Source organism: Gossypium raimondii, chromosome 2 (assembly GCF_025698545.1).
Source record: "Gossypium raimondii isolate GPD5lz chromosome 2, ASM2569854v1, whole genome shotgun sequence".
Classification (NCBI taxonomy): domain Eukaryota; kingdom Viridiplantae; phylum Streptophyta; class Magnoliopsida; order Malvales; family Malvaceae; genus Gossypium; species Gossypium raimondii.
Window position 1 is genome coordinate 32,643,074 of NC_068566.1, and position 17,723 is coordinate 32,660,796.

Sequence of the window (17,723 nt, forward strand, 5' to 3'; positions counted from 1 at the left end):
GTAGTTATTTTAAAGCCCTTGTTCAACTTTTTTAAAATTTTGAAGCCCTTATTTAACTTTGTTTGCTTTTAAGTCCTTATTTCACTAATTTTTGGGTAAACTACATATAGTCACCCAACTATAAAACTTCTCATTTTATGCACCCAAAATAAAATATTTATAATTTAAGTACTCGTGTTATATAGTTAATTCATTTTGGTCACTCCTATTAAAAACTCTAATGAAAATCCGACATGATATTTTTTGACACATAGACTAATTATTGGATGCCACATGACACAGTTTACCATGTGATAAGTGTTGATGCCACTTAAAGGACTAAAATATGATTTGCCAAATACCAATTATTAATCAAAATAAAAGAAAAAACAATAATTAAATAGTTAAAAAAAGCCCAGAAATCTAAACTAAAGATGAACAAACAATTAGAAAAAAGAGAACTTATAGGCTTCAAAACAACAACATGCAGCTTTCTATCAACTTCACTTCTAGTTGAGTAAGGTCCAAAACTAGTTGCCTCAGCCTCCACCGCATAACAGAGCCTTCATCGGAGCCCGATTCCGAGATCCTCGGAGGCTCTCCTTGATTACTGGGACCAAATTCATCCATAACTATCCTCCACAAAGAATCAACGTTTTCTAACCCCAAAATTTAATATTATCCCCAACAGCTCCATTAAAGAAGAAACCACTCAAAGCACCAAAAAAAAAAAAAAATTTCATAAGCAATCAGATTGTAGTTTCCAAGTCAAGATTGAAGCTTTGGTTATTTTTCAAAGAACCAATAAGCTAACTCAAATCCCATTCTTTTTCTATTTTATATTGATTATAAGAAGAATTAAGATGTTTAGGTAATTTATAATATTTTTTTTATAAAAACAAATAAAATGTTTCTATTAAGTCAGGATTCAAACTTTAGTTATTTTATAATAAATTTATTTGTTCTATTTTTCAAATTTTAAGTTAAAAATTTGAAGTAGAAGATGACGATTAGATTTTCTGGGTTTTCTTTAACTGTTTAATTATTGTTTTTATTTTTTTATTAATAATTAGTATTGGATAAATTATATTTTAGTCCTTTAAAGTGATATGCAACACTTATGACATGGTAAATTGTGCCATGTAATATCTAATGGTTGGTCCGCATGTCAAAAGAAATGCTATGGCAGATTTCTGTTTGTGTGTTTAACAGGAGTGACTAAAATGAACAAACTATGTAATGTGAATGATTAAATTGTAATTTTTTTTATTTTAAGTGCCTGTTATGAGAATTTTTATAGTTGGGTGACTATCCGTATAATTTAACTCTTTTTTTTCACTTTTAAAGTATTAACTTTTTTTTTTTACTTTTAAGTACTTATTTCAAGATGGCAAAATAATTTTTTTTTGCCCTTCAACTGTACAAAAAAAATAGTCCTTCATTTAATTTTTCACCTCATTTAACCATTGAATTTACATTTTTATCAAATCACCTCAAAAGGAATGGAAAAGTTAATGTTTGTTAATTTTGTTAATGTGACATACACATGGATTGTCATGTAAATGACAAATCAACATTTAATTATTTTTTAAATTTTAAAAATATTTTTATAACTTTTTTACTTTTTAATGATTTTAAATTTTAAAATAGTTTTTATAGTTTTTAATTTTTAAATTTTAAAATTAATTAAATGTTGATGTGCCATCCACGTGGATATAACATCAACAAAGTTAAAAAATGTTAACTTTTCCATTTATTTGGGGTTGACAAAAAAACAAGTTTAAGGACTAAAAAGACAAAAAAATTAAAAAAAAGTTAAATTTTTTTATAAAATTAGAGGGCCAAATAAGTCATTATCCATTTCAAAATTATTTTTAAAAAATTGCACTTCTAAAGTCCTTATTTAATATTTTTTGGAACTTTTATGTCATTATTTCATTAATTTTACAGTTATAAAACAAAATATGCCAAAATATTAAAATATTTCTTGAACTATTTCCTTCTTTTAAAAACAAATTTTTAAATGCTTTTTTTGGAACTTTTAAGCCCTTATTTCACTAATTTTATAGTTGTCAAATAAAATAGGAAAAAAGTAAAATAATTCTTGAATTATTTTAATCTTTTTAAATAAATCTTGAATTATTTTCTATAAAATTTAATTTTATTGAATTAATAGTTTTTTGGAACTTTTAATCACTTATTTAACTAATTTTATAGATTTCAAATAAAATAGGCCTAATTATTAAAATAATTCTTCAAAACATACTTGATTGAAATTTTAAAATAATTTTTAGAAAATAAAATAAAAATATTTGAAAAATTAAAAAATTCTTTCACTAAAAACACTTTGTAAAACGGAAATATTGTTTTTTTTGTTTTTATTTATCAATTTTTATTATTTTAATAAAACTTAGGCTCCATTGGCTTTTGAAAATATTTTAATAAACTCCAAATCCAATTTATCAATAGTCATTTTAAAGAAGTAAAAAAAATCAGTACAGTAATTACTTTTACCCATAAATCTTCCTTAAACTTTTAAATCTAAGAAAAATACAAAATTAAGCATTCAAATCCTTATCCTCCAAAATATTGCAATTACAATAATGTCAACATAATTAAGGCTCAATCGATAATAATAAATTTTTTTTAAAATGGCCAAAAATTAAATGCTTATTTAAGTGCCATAAAAACACAATTTTTACTAGATAAAGTAATAAAATTTAAGGCTTTTTTAAAGGTTAATATATATATATTGCCCCTTAAACTCAACCATTAGTACCTAGAGTTGTTCAAGGAGCGAACTACTTGCCAAGCCTGAAGGCCTACTTGAAATTTGAAAGGGTTTGGACAAAAAAATATTAGACATGTTTAAAATATGAGCCAAGCTCAGGCTCATGCATTCAAAGCTCAACTCGACCCGATTCATTTTCTATTTTTGTAATATATTTATTATGTTATATATTTTATAAATTATATAAAAATATTAATGGATCATTTTCATTGCCTACCTTGGATTGTGACAGGCCTCTGGTAAAAATAAGCCAAACCAAATAAAATGAGTTTTGGTTGAAATGATAATTTTAAGATATTGAAAGTTATAATGTGGTTATGTTTGTATTTTTTAGATTTTTTGTAAAAATGTAAAAGATAAAAATTGAGTTGGGACATGGTTAACTGTTTAAACAAGAGTATGTATAAATAGTAATCTATACATGGTCTAATTTGCTCACAGCCCTTATACTCTTAGCATATTTAGATTTTAGTCCCTCAACTCCTCTCTCCTCACAAAAAAAGAATTTAGCTAACCTAGTCTTTTGATTCTGATAATAATTGAAGTACAATTGAGAACACCTTTTGTAACATTATTTTTTGAAAAGGAGTAGCCATGGCGGAAGCACATGAGGTGTTAATAGTTGTTTCAAAGGCGGATTCCCATTTGAATACCTTTTTTCAGTATAGGTGTTTTTACTTATTTAGATATTAAATAAATCAAATTCACCTTCAAACCTAGATCATATCATCATTCATTAAATTAAATTATGGGTAAGTTTTTATTTTGCTCATTTAATTAAAAAAATTACAATTGGATCACTAAACTCTTCGAAAATTTTCATTTAAGTCATCGAACTATTTAAAATTTTTTATTTAAGTCATTGAATTGTTAAGCTTTTCTTTTTAAAGTTCCGCCAGCAAGTTCCAAGCAACGATTCGACGACCGATACAATGGATCAGTACTCATCAATGAGTAGAAGAACATACCTTAAATCCAAGTCAATTTGACGATCAGTATCGGAGATCGGAGAAAAAAGTTGTTCGAATTTTGATTCGTAGACTCATGACATTCAAAGTTGTTTCATGAAAAACAAAGTTGGGTTGTAAAAGAGAAGGGAAAAGAGAGTTTTCGATTGGTGCAAGCAGTGCGAACAGAGAAAGTCATATAGTATCGATTTTAACAACTCAATGACTTCAATAAATTTTTTTGAATAGTTTAATGATTAAATTTACGCATAATTTAGTGACTAATAGTGCAGTTTACCTAACTTTAAAATTAACTTTTATTAGATACATTATATACTAAATAAAAATAAATGAGTTTGTCAAAATAAATTTGATATGCATAATTATTTGGGAAAATATTTGGTACACTATCAATGAAATTTTTAGACTTTACAAGCGTGGTTAAAGGCGACAAATATATATAATAAAAATATTAAAAATAGATATTTATATAAAAGATATATGCCAAATTTTTAAAATTGATTGGGGAATAAAAACAAAATTTAAATTTCTTTTTAAATATTAGCTTCTCTTATAATCTCAACTAAATATTCTCCCCTTTTGTTCTCTTTCTAATTAAAAAGTCAAACAATGTTTTCTTTTCTTTTCTCTTCTTTTGAGTGAAAAGTTTTAGTTTAACATTATGAGATAAATCTCAAAATTATACAAGAATTTTGGTTTAATGTGTAATTGTATATATGAACTTTAAGTTGATGATGCAATTATACATGTGAAACTTTGATTGTGTTTCAAATATATAAATGGAACTTTAATTTTGATTCAATCGTACACACCTAAAGAAATAAATAGATCAATTCATTTTTATATTGGATAAATATAATTATTTTTGTATGCAATATTAAAATATAAAATGATGTTATATCAATAATTTGTGATAGTGGATTAAACCAAAATTTCATATACAAAATTGCACAAAATCAAAGTTCATATATACAATTGCACATTAAATTAGAGGCGAAACCATAAAATTTTTTAGGGGTGAAATTAAATTATAATTTTACGATAGAAAAATTTAATTCCACCGTTTTAATAGACTATATATTTATAATTTTTAAAGGATTAAATCAAATTTTTATATTTTCAGGGGGTTAAAGTACGATTTTATCTTTACTAACTAAATGGGCCATATGAAAAAAATTTCATTTTAGGGGGTCCAGGCCCCTGTTAGACCCCCTAATTTTGCAACTACATTAAACCAAAGTTGATGTATAATTTTGAAATTTGATAGTTTTATTTTTTGTTATTATTGTTTTCTAGATTATAGGATGTTTTCTTAGATTTCTTATTACAATTTCCTTTTTTTTTTTTTTTTGCAAAAGACAAAAATGAAAATCAATGAAAGTGTACAAACAAATTCTCTTTTATTTTTATGGTAAGCCTATATTCATGCCTTTCCCTTGCTTTTTTAAGGAAATTGCGAAAGACAAAATTGCAACTCAGTGAAAGCTTGTTTGTTTTTCTTTTTAATTCAAGTCGCTTTCCAAGTTTTTTATTTTATTTTTAATTGATAAATTCTTTATTTATATACATAAAATAATAATTATATAATTACATAATGATAAAAATATATTGATATATATCATTATGTTAAATATATTTTATTTCTTAAAATAAACTAATTTTTTTATATGTCAAATATTTATTTTTCACCTACATTGTAGATATGGTAAATTTTAATATTATAAAATCAACTAATTATTTCAAATATCATTATTTTTCACCTTCACTCTAGATATAGTAAACTTTAATATTATAAAATTAAATAATTATTTCGAATACACATACAAAAATATATGTTAGACCTGAAAATACCAAGAGAGGTGGATTGATATTTTAAAAATCTTTGCAAAGTTTTCTAAAGGACGAGGAAATGAAAGAAAAGCTTGGATACTTCAATTTATAGTGGTTTGGCCCTAATTGCTTACCTCCACTATCTTGGTATATTTCAATTAAGAGTGACCAAAACTCGATTCGACTTGAAAAATATTTCGAATTTCGAGTTTGAATCGAGTTTAATTTTTGAATTCGAATAAACCGAATATCAAAATATAATATTTTACATTTTTACCCCAAAACTCTCAAACCTTTTTACTTTCCTCCTAATACTTTTACTCCCTCCTACTTCCCCCCCAAAACTTTTACTCCCCTCCCATCCCATCCCACCCTCATCTACTCCAGACCCATTTTCTCCCCAAATTTTTTTTTGAATATTTTCCCCTAATTTACTTTCCCTGTAACAACCCGTTTTTAGTGGTTTTTAAAAAGGTTTTTGATTTGATAATTTATGTTATATAAGTGATTTATTAAGTTCAATTGGTTTTAGAAAATGAGATATCGAGACCTTATTTTTATAAACCAAGCCGTAAAAATTTTTACAAATATTTACGGAGTGTCATTAAGGTGGTATTAAAGTTTCATTGAAAATTTTTAACATTTCGATAGTTAATTAATTGAAAAGGACCAAATTGAAAAAAAAGTGCATTCCCAGGACTCCGTTCTCATAAATCGGACTCGTAAGTATTTATTAAAATATTTACGAAGCTAGTTGTGTAGTTAATTAGATTTCGGTTAAGTTAATTTGCATAAATTAAAAGTAATTAGGTATAAAGACTAAATTGCATATAGGGTGAAAGTTGAATTACAGATTAAAAATAATTAAAGAGACTAAAGAAGTAATTTTACTACTTTTTATTTAAGTGGGACGGCTAGTGATATATATATATATATATTATATGTAAATTTAATTTATATCTTATATTGTAATATGAAATCTTAATTGTTAAGTATATATATTATATATAATAATAAAACAAATAAGTATTAAAAGAAAAGGAAATAAAGAAAGATAAGGCCAAACCAAAATTAGAAAGAAAAGAACAAAAGAAAAAGAAGGAAAGAAGCAGACGCACGGCCTAATAGCTTAAAAATTTTCAAGTTCAATTAGTTAGTCAATTTAGTCTCTTTTTTTTGTAATTTGTATGTTTTTGGAATTCCAGTATTAAGTATTACTCGACCCATATCAAAATTTTAGCAATTATTAAGTTTTTAAGTGTTGTTAATGTTGAATAATTTTAGTGTTAGGGATTAAATTGATAGATTTTTAAGCTAGAAGTGAAAAGAATTAAATTGTAGAATAAATTGTAAATTTTGAATAATGTGAACTAAATTGTGAAAAATTCAAAATTTAGAGGTTTAAGTGAAAATATGGAGTTAAATTTAGTTTAAAATGGAATTTGTATAAAATACGTAATTAAATGTGAAGAATAAAAATTAGTCTCGGTTTTGGGACTAAATTGAAATTTAGGCAAATATTGAGTAAAAATTGAAATATTCAATATGAAATTGAATTGTGTTATATTGATGAATTTTAATTGTTTTAATCCTGTAGCTAACGTCATACCGGAATCCTCGACTAAAAAGGGGAAAGATAAAGTTGACGTCGAATAGCCCGGAATTCCTGGTTTGTATTTCTATAACCCGAATTTATTTGTTTATTGTTGTAATTCAATATAATACATATGGTAAGTGTTGAGGTAAGTATTTGACATTTTGACAATTGAGTGAAATGAATATATGTGTTAATGTGAAAGTTGGATATTGATTGTTATAGATTGAATTCAATTCATGTGTATATGCGATTATATGAAAACTTAATATTGGATCTTGGTTGCATATGAAATGTGAAATTAAACCCTATTAACTGTATCTGTAACATTCCTTACCTGTATTCGATGCCGGAATAGGGTACGAGGTATTACCAGAACACATACACTTTTAGCCGTATTAAATCGAGTTGTAAAATTTCATCTGAATTAAAACTTTCAAATTGTTATTCTTGAGTCGCTAATTAGGGTTTACATGGCTCAATATACTCAAAATCTTTCACTTCCTTGTCGTATGAATTTATAAATTTTCAATTACTTGTTGATTTCATCACGAGTACCTGAATTGATCCATATCATTACATATTCTCATATCGTCACATTTTTCCTACTTAACTATTGTAATATATCAATTACTTAATACCTCATAAGATAAGTGTCAAATATACATTATCCATTCATCTCCCATTCAGCTATCAATATTAGCCACAAAGATAGTACAAATTCTCTCTATTCGATGTTAAACCAAAACCTGTTATTTCATTACCAACTAACATTACTAAATATACACCTTATACTAGCCCAAGTGTTTAGCCATTCACCCATGACATAAATATATTTTATCTATTATTGCCAAATATAGATATGTTTCACAAACCATAATTTACCTCACCTAGTTACCGAATTAATCAATGCAACCTCAATGATGTAATCATTCTTTTAACTTACTTAACCAAGTCAAATCATACTATCATCTCACACATAAAATGACCCACCTATCGTACTTCTCAATTATGTCACTTAATAGACAAAATATACCTAACATTTATCATCAAGATCAATCCACAACCAAAATGCATCCATATATCAAAATTACCACACATATATATACCATGATTAAATTTCTTAAACATTTGATCAATTGCTTTTCAATACCGCAATAATTCTTTCAATATCAATACGTATTTACCATTCAATTTAACATTTACCGATTATAATCGGGCATATAACCATTTATACACAATTCATTCATATATTTTATTGTCATCCTCCTCCTCTCCATTCCACATCCTTAATTTATATAACACACTTAAACAATATTAACTATATTTTCACCGTTAACTTATATGTAAATTCAAAGTTGTCTATCCGAGTCGAGTCACTAAATTATTTATATCTTGAGATAGAGAGCTCCAAATTAAGATATGTTAATTTTAACAGAAACTATACTCATATATCTTCTTCTCATAAAATTTTTAGAATTTTGGCTTAGCCAATAAGTACATTTTATTCTTTAAAATCTCCATTGTTTCACTATTTAACAGTTCTAACATTTCTTCACTAAAATTAATTATCTCATTGTACAGAGTTCAGATGTCATTCTTGTTTGTTTATCTTGAAAATATACTCTTTCAGGATTTCAAACATATAAATTATAACTCATAATTATTTTTTAAAATTTTAATGATTTTCCAAAGTCAGATCGGGGATTCGAAATCATTCTGACTCTGTCTTACTAAAATTCAAATATATCAAAATATATAGCTCTTTTGCTTACTATATTTCCTTTATGTGAAAATAGACTCATTCAGATTTAATTTTATATATTATTCAACCTCTAATTCGATTTCTACCATTTTTGGTGATTTTTCAAATTCACACAACTGTTGCTGTCCAAAACTGTTTTGTTGCTAAATTTACTCTTTCATAATTTCACTTACTCTATTTCACTGATCAAGGTCAATTTCTCATCTTTATTGATTTATAAAAGCAAATTTAGCTTATTTGATACTCACATTTATCAAAATAGTCCTTGACTCAAACTTTGGAAAAATTATGATTTTACCCCTAAACTTTTGTATATTTACACTTTTGCCCCAAAGTTCGGAAATTAAACTTCATCCCTTATTCTTATGTTTTATGACATGCTGAACATTTTCCCCTTCTATAAAAACATCAAATTCCCACTCTAACACTTACTTATGAACATTAGGTATTTTTACCGATTATGTCATTTTACTCGTTCACTTAAAATCGTCTAGCAAAATTTGTCTAACATAATTTCAAGCTTCATATTCCATCATAAAACATCAAAATAAACACATTTCACCTATGGTTATTTTTCCAAATATGAACCCTGTGTTAAATTATTGCTAGAATAAGCTAAATCAAGTTACCGAGACTCCAAAAATGTAAAGAACATTAAAAATGGAGCTTGGAAGCTTGAAACCCCTAACTATGGCTTCCCCCTTGCTATATTCAGCCACCATGGAGAAGATGAGCACATTTTGCCATCCTTTTTTTCCCTTTTTATTTCTTTTTACTACTAAATTACCAAATTGCCCCTAACTTAAAAATTTCCTATTTCACTTATCTCATGTCCATTTTTGCCCATAACTTAACCAATGGTCTAATTATCATATAAAGACCTCCAATTTAAAATTTCATAACAATTGGACACCTCTAACATGTAGAACTCAACTTTTGTACTTTTTACAATTTAGTCCTTTTTACTAAATTGAGTGCCCAAACGTAGAAATTTTCAAAAAATCATTTCGTGAAATTTTATACCATAAAAATATAATAAAAATAATTTTTTTCTCGTCGGATTTGTGGTCCCGAAACCACTGTTCCGACTAGGCGCAAAATCGGGCTATTACAGTATCGAGCTGAGTCGGATATAAATGGCATGCCATAGGATAGAAAGAGTTCAGGTATTTCTTCGACCTTGAGTTGATGAGACACTGGGTGCCAATTTACTTCGGTTTAACCGATGAGACACTGGGTGTCAATTTATATAGCGCTGGATACTTCGGATTTATCCGATGAGGCATTGGGTGCCAAACTGGTGTGTTGGTTGGATCCGTGTATTCGTCTGAGTTCGAGTCATGTTAATAGGGGTAATTAAATAAAATGGTACTATGATTGATAGTGGATGATATTGTATGTGAATTGAAAATAGGATAGTAATTTGAAACATGAAAATGGGATACATGAGTTATGTACTCATGAATTGGATATGAAATGGATAATGTTATTGTTTAAATGATATGTGGATCAAATTGTGAAAAACTATTATATAGAAAATGATGAGAATTGAGGGTGATATAAAATGGTGTATTCATGAGTTGAGCATTGAATGACTAATGCCATTGTACAAATAAATGTGGTTTGATATGTGAATAACTATTTATATATCAATTGTGTGAATTGGGACATTATTTAACAAATGAAATATAATAGCATATGATAGTCATGATACTAGACATTAATATGTGCTTAACATTCAATTGTGCATATTATATTATCTTGTCTTTAAATATTTAGATTATAGAAATACCACTGAGTTTTACTCAGCGTATGGTTTTATTTTTCCGTGCGCAGGTTAGATACTTCACTTTTGATTGTCGATTCAGCATCCAACAACGTTCCCGAACTCAAATGTGATATTTACCTTTTGTGTCGGCATGTACCTAGGGTGTCTAAATAATAGTTATTTTGTGGATTGATTGTAAATGAGGTTATAAGTTTAATGTTGGTTTGGTTTATATACAAACATGTGTTTGTTTTTGAAGCCATATTATGGCATGATAAATTGAACCAAATTTAGATATGTGCATGTGAATTTAAGTTAGTGTTTAAATGCTTATGAACTAGGCAAAATGGATTGAATTTGGTATGTTTATAATTTGGATTTGAATGATGCTTTGATGATATGTTTTGAACGTATTTGATCATGTTTTGAACTAGTTAAATGAATGGTTTTTGAGTTGTTTAATGCCCGAGCATGTAGAAAATGGTAAATTGGTTATTTAAGGCACCTTTTAGGTCTACATAGCTAGACACACGAGCGTGTGACTTGGTCGTGTGAGACACACGGCTAGCACACGGGCGTGTGAGGTCATTTCAAAAGGGTACACGGTATGGCACACGGATGTGTGGCTTGGCCGTGTGACCCAAGTTAGAGAGTTACACAGACACCGACACGGGCGTGTGTCCCTACTTCGAATGCCCATACGGCCTGGCCATACGGCCGCGTGACCCCTGCAGCTTTGAAAATTTTTAATGTATTCTGAAAAATTCTTTGAGTTTCCAAATTAGTCCTGACTTGTTTCTAACACGTATTTTGGGCCTCGAGGGCTCAAATAAGGGACAATATGTTTGAGTTTGATTGGTTTCTGAGCTGAATATTATATGATATGAAATTTTTTGAAATTTTTGTCTGTTTGATCTGTAAACTCCGTTAATGCTCCGTAACCCGATTTCGGCGATAGATATGGGTTAGGGGTGTTACATTCCCCCCCAAAATTTTACTCCCCCAACCCTCAAAATTTTTTATTTCACCTTAAACTTTTACTTTTCACCTTTTACCCCAAATAAAAAATTATCAAAAAAAACTCTAAACCTAAATGGTAATAAATTTATTTATATCTACTATTTATATTATTAAATTAATTATCACATTTTATACTATTTATATTATTGAATTGTTTAATCATACTAAATCTTTATAAATTTATGTTAAAATTGAATTATTGATGATGCCATAAAATATTCGTGTTAAAATTTTATGTTGGTATCAATTTCACATTTTATCTTTAAGATAACTTTATTAAAAATCACATGTTTTATATTTAATATATTTTTAATTTCAAAATACATAGTGACAAGAATCAAAAGATAATTGAAGCAACTAAGCAAGCAAAAAAACCCATATATAAAATATTAATAAATAAATTATGAGGAGATGAAAGTTAATAACAAATTTGATTACAGTAGATTACAGTAGGTTATAAGGATCCAAAATCTTTTTTTTTAAATTTAACTCAAACAAATATATTTGATTCAATTCGAATTTTATCTCACTCGACTCAATTCGAGAAAATTTTAAATCGAGTTAGGATGATAAAATAGGATTCGTCAACTCAAAATTTTTTTCATTCGATTCGATCGAACGTTCACCTCTAACTTCAACCAAGGATTTTTCAAGTCATTATACTTGATTTGATACCTTTTAAGGAGAAGGTATAACATTTACAATCTCTATTCTTTCCACAACATCAAGATAGAACCTTCTTCTTAATTTTTTTATGGCTTAACTAGAACCTCTAGTTTTTACAAGTCTTAACTATAACCATTTAAAATTACTTAAGGTTTTTGACCTTTAAGTAGCTTTGGCAATACAAATAAAAGATGTCAATAATGAAGACCTTCCAAAAGTGTATGTTTACAAGTTTTAAGCTTTTCTCTTAAAGAATTGAAATGAGAGATAAAAATATCTAACAATAAGCACCTAAAATAAATGTACAAGAGAAAATGAGAATATGAAGAATTTCAGACTTTCCTATTGATTTCTATACTTCAATATTCATCTCTTGTATCTTGAAGTGTTCTTGATATATATAACAAGAGAAAAAATTGTGACCGTTTATAGTCATTGGAAGCTTTTCTAACAGACTTGTATTATACAACTCATAAGATGTATGGGTAGAAGTGGACTTATTTCAATAGAAGTAGACTTATATGGTTATAAATCCCCCTAATTATCAGTAGAAGTTTGGAGATATGCTTGAAGTGCACTTTGACTTACTTCTACAAATAGAACTTCCCCCAAGTATTGATATAACTTCTCATACTTGTATAAAATAAGTCTAAAGCTCTTATAAATATTTTGGATTGACTCGAAAACATTTAGATAAATTAAAACATATTTAAAACATGTTTTGATACTTTTACAAGTCTTTGGAATGCTTTGAAAATAGTTAACAAAATTTCCATGGTTTTCACCAAATGATTGAGGAAACATAAATTAAAATTTATCTTAATATTATTATATCAAAAGCTTGGAAATTAAAGCTAACAATATATAATACTAAAATCTGACCCACCCATGACATGATAAAAATAAATATTTCATATATAAAAATTATATTTACTAAAATAATATTTAAAATAACAAATTGATTTTACAATAATAGAATTTAAAATTCAAATATCATTATTTTTATATATAAAATAATTCAAATAAGTACTTGATTTATCATATTAAGATTTACCATACCCTAATGTTGGTAGAAAAAGTAAATATGTGATATCTAAATATTATAATGCAAATATTAATTGATGCTTTTAAAAATAAAATATATTAAACATAATGGTATATAATATATATTTATTATTTTGTCTAATTATTAATTAAAAACATGAGTTAGAAATAAAATAAAATAAAATAAAACTTGAAAACATGTTTAGTAATTAAAAACACAAAAACAAAAGCTTTAAAGATAGCTGAATTAAACAGAAGAAGAACAAAAAAGAAAAGCAAAAAAGCTAGAGCACAAACCTTTTACCATCCAGCCAAATAAAAAGTTACCAGATCTGGGTTTGGGTAGTGTTTTGTCCCGAATAATCTTGAAAGGGAACTAAACCTTTTCTTTTAAGTGGTATGTACCACTAATTTTTACCCCAAAATATCAAACACCAGTGAGAAGTTAGACATCATTACTAGCTCTGAATTCAGATATTATAAAAGCATGTGAACAAGTTTAGAAATTAAGCACACAGTTTACATCGTCTGCGAGATAGAATTAAGCACATAAAACAAACCAAACCAAACCAAACCAAACTTATTCTACCAAATGCCAACGCGGGGGCAGTAACACTACCTAATTTCTAGAAAGTAGAAACAAACATAATAATAGCTCCATACAACCACTGCCTTGTGCCCAAGGCAATATTCAACCACATATGAGTGAAGTGCCAGTTTTTAATATATGCAAGGCCCTGGTCGAAGAAAGTAGAAAGGAAGCTCTCATGGAATCTCCAGCAAGTTTGATGTAAATCTTCCCAGCTAAGCCTTTACACATTTTAGCTGCTGCTCATTATTCGGTCCTGCAACATCACCGAGTAAAACCTGCTGGACATCAGCTATGGAACTATAAAGAGTAGAGGGTAGAGTAAAACCAAAACAGTGTAAAACCCAAACCTTAATTAGATGCGAGGGAAACTTCAAGGGCATTGTGAGCAGTAGTATCCGCGACAGCCCGAGCGCCGGTGCAGGCTTGCTTTTGACCCCATCATCCTGCACCGTTAATGGGGTTGAGTTGATTGATTGCTATTCAGAATCATCATATACTTCTTCATCAGAAAATTCATCAAATGATCGCATGTCTAGTTGGTATCGAAGGATGCCTCCAATACCGCCAAACCCACGGCAGAACTGAGAACCCTCCTGGGATTTGTTGGTAACGAACTCAAGGCTACAGCCAAACTGCCTGTATTCATTAGCAAACCACTCTAACAGTGGCATCTTCTCAACAACCTCCAGATCTGCAGAGCTGACTGGATCGCGGAAGTTGCTCTCATTGGCTTCCTGCTCCTTGTTTAAATGTTTTATGGTAATTTCACCAGTAGTGCTATTCTTCAGCTGATACCGATTTATGTCCAGATTTTCCCACACTATAAGTGTCTCAACGGCTCCCATCTCCAAGGCCTTCAGTGTGTCATCCACTCCGAAAACATACTTCCCAGTATCTTGACTGATCTCCTCAAAGTATTTCCCTATTAAGCGCTTCTCCTGTATGAATTTCACATTCGCCAGTATTTCAGAGGAAAGCTCAATTGCCTGGTTGAAACCATTCTCTCCTCCATAAGAGACATCAACCACATTCAGAATCTTAGCCTGAAGCCGCTGATCAAACATATCAGATTGACTCAGCTCAGTTTTGAAATCAGCTGATCCAGCCAATATTAATCCAGATACATTAGGCTGGCTGGTGGAAGGGTTGATAAAAAATTGAGTAGCAAGTTCAGCTGTCTTCCTCACATAGTTGTGGCGCTTTTCCATTCGAAGTCGAGCAAAACGAAGGGCTGATTGTCCACCTCTCCCATGCTTCTTTGGAAGATCAACACTGAACTTATGAAGTACCTCCCTGGTGTTACCACTTAATGTCCCAAAAAGAGTTCCATTACCATCCATCACAATAAAACCAAACTTATCATCCGACTCCAAAAGTTCATTCAGTGCCTCCGTGTGAAACTTGTTGTCACAGAGATAAAGAGAAGCATTTATAGGCCTGAAAGGCTCAAAATCAATTGTGACTTTCTTTTCTTTCCCATCATCAGTCACAATTGTTCCAGTGTAGAGCACAAGTCCGTTGGGAGGAACCTTACTATAAAGTTTGAGCCTCTGCTGAGCAGATGTGATAGCACCTAACACGGATTGACGGTTGACTCTGCTTTTGATGTTTGAAGCTGTTCCAAATTCATCTCCAAGCATCTTGGTAACCCTTGAAATCTGATCACGTGGAGGCATTATGAGAGATATCATGCTGGTGCCGTTGCCTCTAGCGGCTTCAAGTGCTTTAATAAGCTTCTTGATCTTCCATATCTCAATATTCTTGTCACTCTCGTGACCGTCTGCCATCACTAGGTAAAGTAGTAACTTCCGAAAACAGAAAGCTGCAAAAATTACCCAGAAGCCCAACAAATTGTTTTAAAAAGCTATAACTCAAATCAAAATTATTCAAATCTACCACTAAGGGCATCAAAAAAAGATAAATAGATAAACAAAAAAGAATCTTCAAATGCCAAATCAACAAATAAAAGATCTAGATCAAATAAACAGACGAAGAAAAAACAAATCATAATCACGATCTTGTATCAGGTAAAATCAAACATTGGGAAAAGAAACTGCATACATAACCTTCACTTACGACACATCAAATTTATTTATACACACAAAAGCATATTCGAATGACCTAAAAATAGTTGCAACAAATTATTATCGTCTAACGCGGTAATTCTTCAAAGAGCCATCAAAATTCACAAACTTTAAATAAACAAATAGACATCAAAGCATATACTTAATCCAAACAAACAAAAATAATAACAAAGATGTTAAATACTACATAAAACAGAAAGAAATACTTGAGTAAAAAATATATTCCCAATTTTTTTCAAAATTAGAGCTCCCTACCAACGTAATCATTTTAACAAATTCTGATTGCAACTAATCAAATTTCCAATAAAGCAATAATAAATTCCTAATATTAAAAAAGATAATCGAAAACAATAGAAAAAGTTGAGCGCCAAAATTCATAACAAAAATAAACAAAAACAAGTGAAATTAAAACCAAAGCGATATCTGAAATTTCTCCGCCGATCAAATTAGAAATCAGATGGAGATCCAATATAAAAAATTAAAAAAAACAAATAAATAAATCAAAAAGAAAAACATGAACCTGAGGGTTAATCGGCTTGAACGGGTTGAAGAAGAGGCTGCAAAATTGCAAGCTTGGTTGAGAGCCAAACGCAGCCGATAATAATATTCTAATCGGCACGGCTACGCAAGTTCCTTTATATAGACACGAAGCAGCGGCCCTAGAACCTTGTACTGGTAGAATTGTAATTTTATAATTTTCCTACCATATTTATTGATTTATTTATTTATATACAACTAAAGGAAAAAGATTAAAGATATTCTGGCTGCTCTTTTTTCCTTTTTCTAATATAACTTTTGTGGTTACCGAATTTATCATTTAATTTTTTTTATAAAATTTATCGTATCTTATTATTTATATATTATATTACAAAATGTAAAATTCAATTTTAAGTTCAACAATCTATTTAAATGCTACGAGAATTATTTAAAATTTAAATTAATTAATAATTTTAGAATTTTGTAATAATTTTTAAAAGAAATTATATATGCAATAAGTTCATAGAATAAAAAACTGATAAGATTAACAATTTAAAATTTCCTCATTTCGAATTTATAGGAATTTTATTCTACAAAATATTTATTTTATACTGTGTGAATTTTAGAGAATCAAACCTCATATGGTCAATTTTTTTAATATTTATGATTCTAGGCTTTTTTATATATATTTATGAGAATAGGTTATTTTTGGAGAAAGAAACCTAAAATGTATTGATGGGGCATCGAAATCACCAAATTTTAAATTCCTACGATAAAATAATACTAAATAGTAGTATAGAGTAGTAGAGTCAAATCCACAAGGACTGGTTATCCAATTTCGCCTTTTTCTTGTGACCAAAATTATTGTTGCGGTACAGTCATGCTCACGACCTGTGCGTTGCAAGTTGAAAAATAAAAAAAAATCCTTGAAAGAAAGTTTTTCCTTCCAACCGATAAGTTGGTTATAGTGATCGAGGACGCCTCAAACCACAATCGACTCAACTTTAGGGGATGAATTTGTACTATCACATATATCACAGAGATAATAAATATAGAATTGCAAAGTATTTAATGTGAGTTCATATCTCACAATTGCTTTGTCAGAGCGGTAACCGAGTTAAGGCTAAAAGGACTTAGTTAATTAT

The 17,723-nt window shown here is 28.7% G+C and overlaps 1 protein-coding gene across 2 annotated transcripts; it reads right to left on the minus strand.

Moving 5' to 3' along the window:
- Window positions 1–13,884: 13,884 nt before the first annotated feature.
- Window positions 13,885–16,790, minus strand: LOC105788413 (eukaryotic peptide chain release factor subunit 1-3). 2 transcript variants are annotated; one of them, XM_012615308.2, is made up of 3 exons: window positions 16,622–16,790; window positions 14,365–15,839; window positions 13,885–14,270 (listed from the first exon to the last, which is right to left on the minus strand). In XM_012615308.2, exon 2 carries the CDS (start codon window positions 15,802–15,804, stop codon window positions 14,494–14,496), a length of 1,311 nt encoding a protein of 436 aa, XP_012470762.1. In that variant the 5' UTR covers window positions 15,805–15,839; window positions 16,622–16,790; the 3' UTR covers window positions 13,885–14,270; window positions 14,365–14,493. The 2 variants fall into 2 exon arrangements, with proteins under 2 accessions (XP_012470762.1, XP_012470763.1); XM_012615309.2 differs by having other exon boundaries at window positions 13,885–14,292.
- Window positions 16,791–17,723: the final 933 nt, after the last annotated feature.

Coding starts and splice junctions, on each gene's coding strand:
- LOC105788413 (XM_012615308.2), bottom strand. CDS start 15,804: ATGGCAGACGGTCACGAGAGTGACAAGAATATTGAGATATGGAAGATC.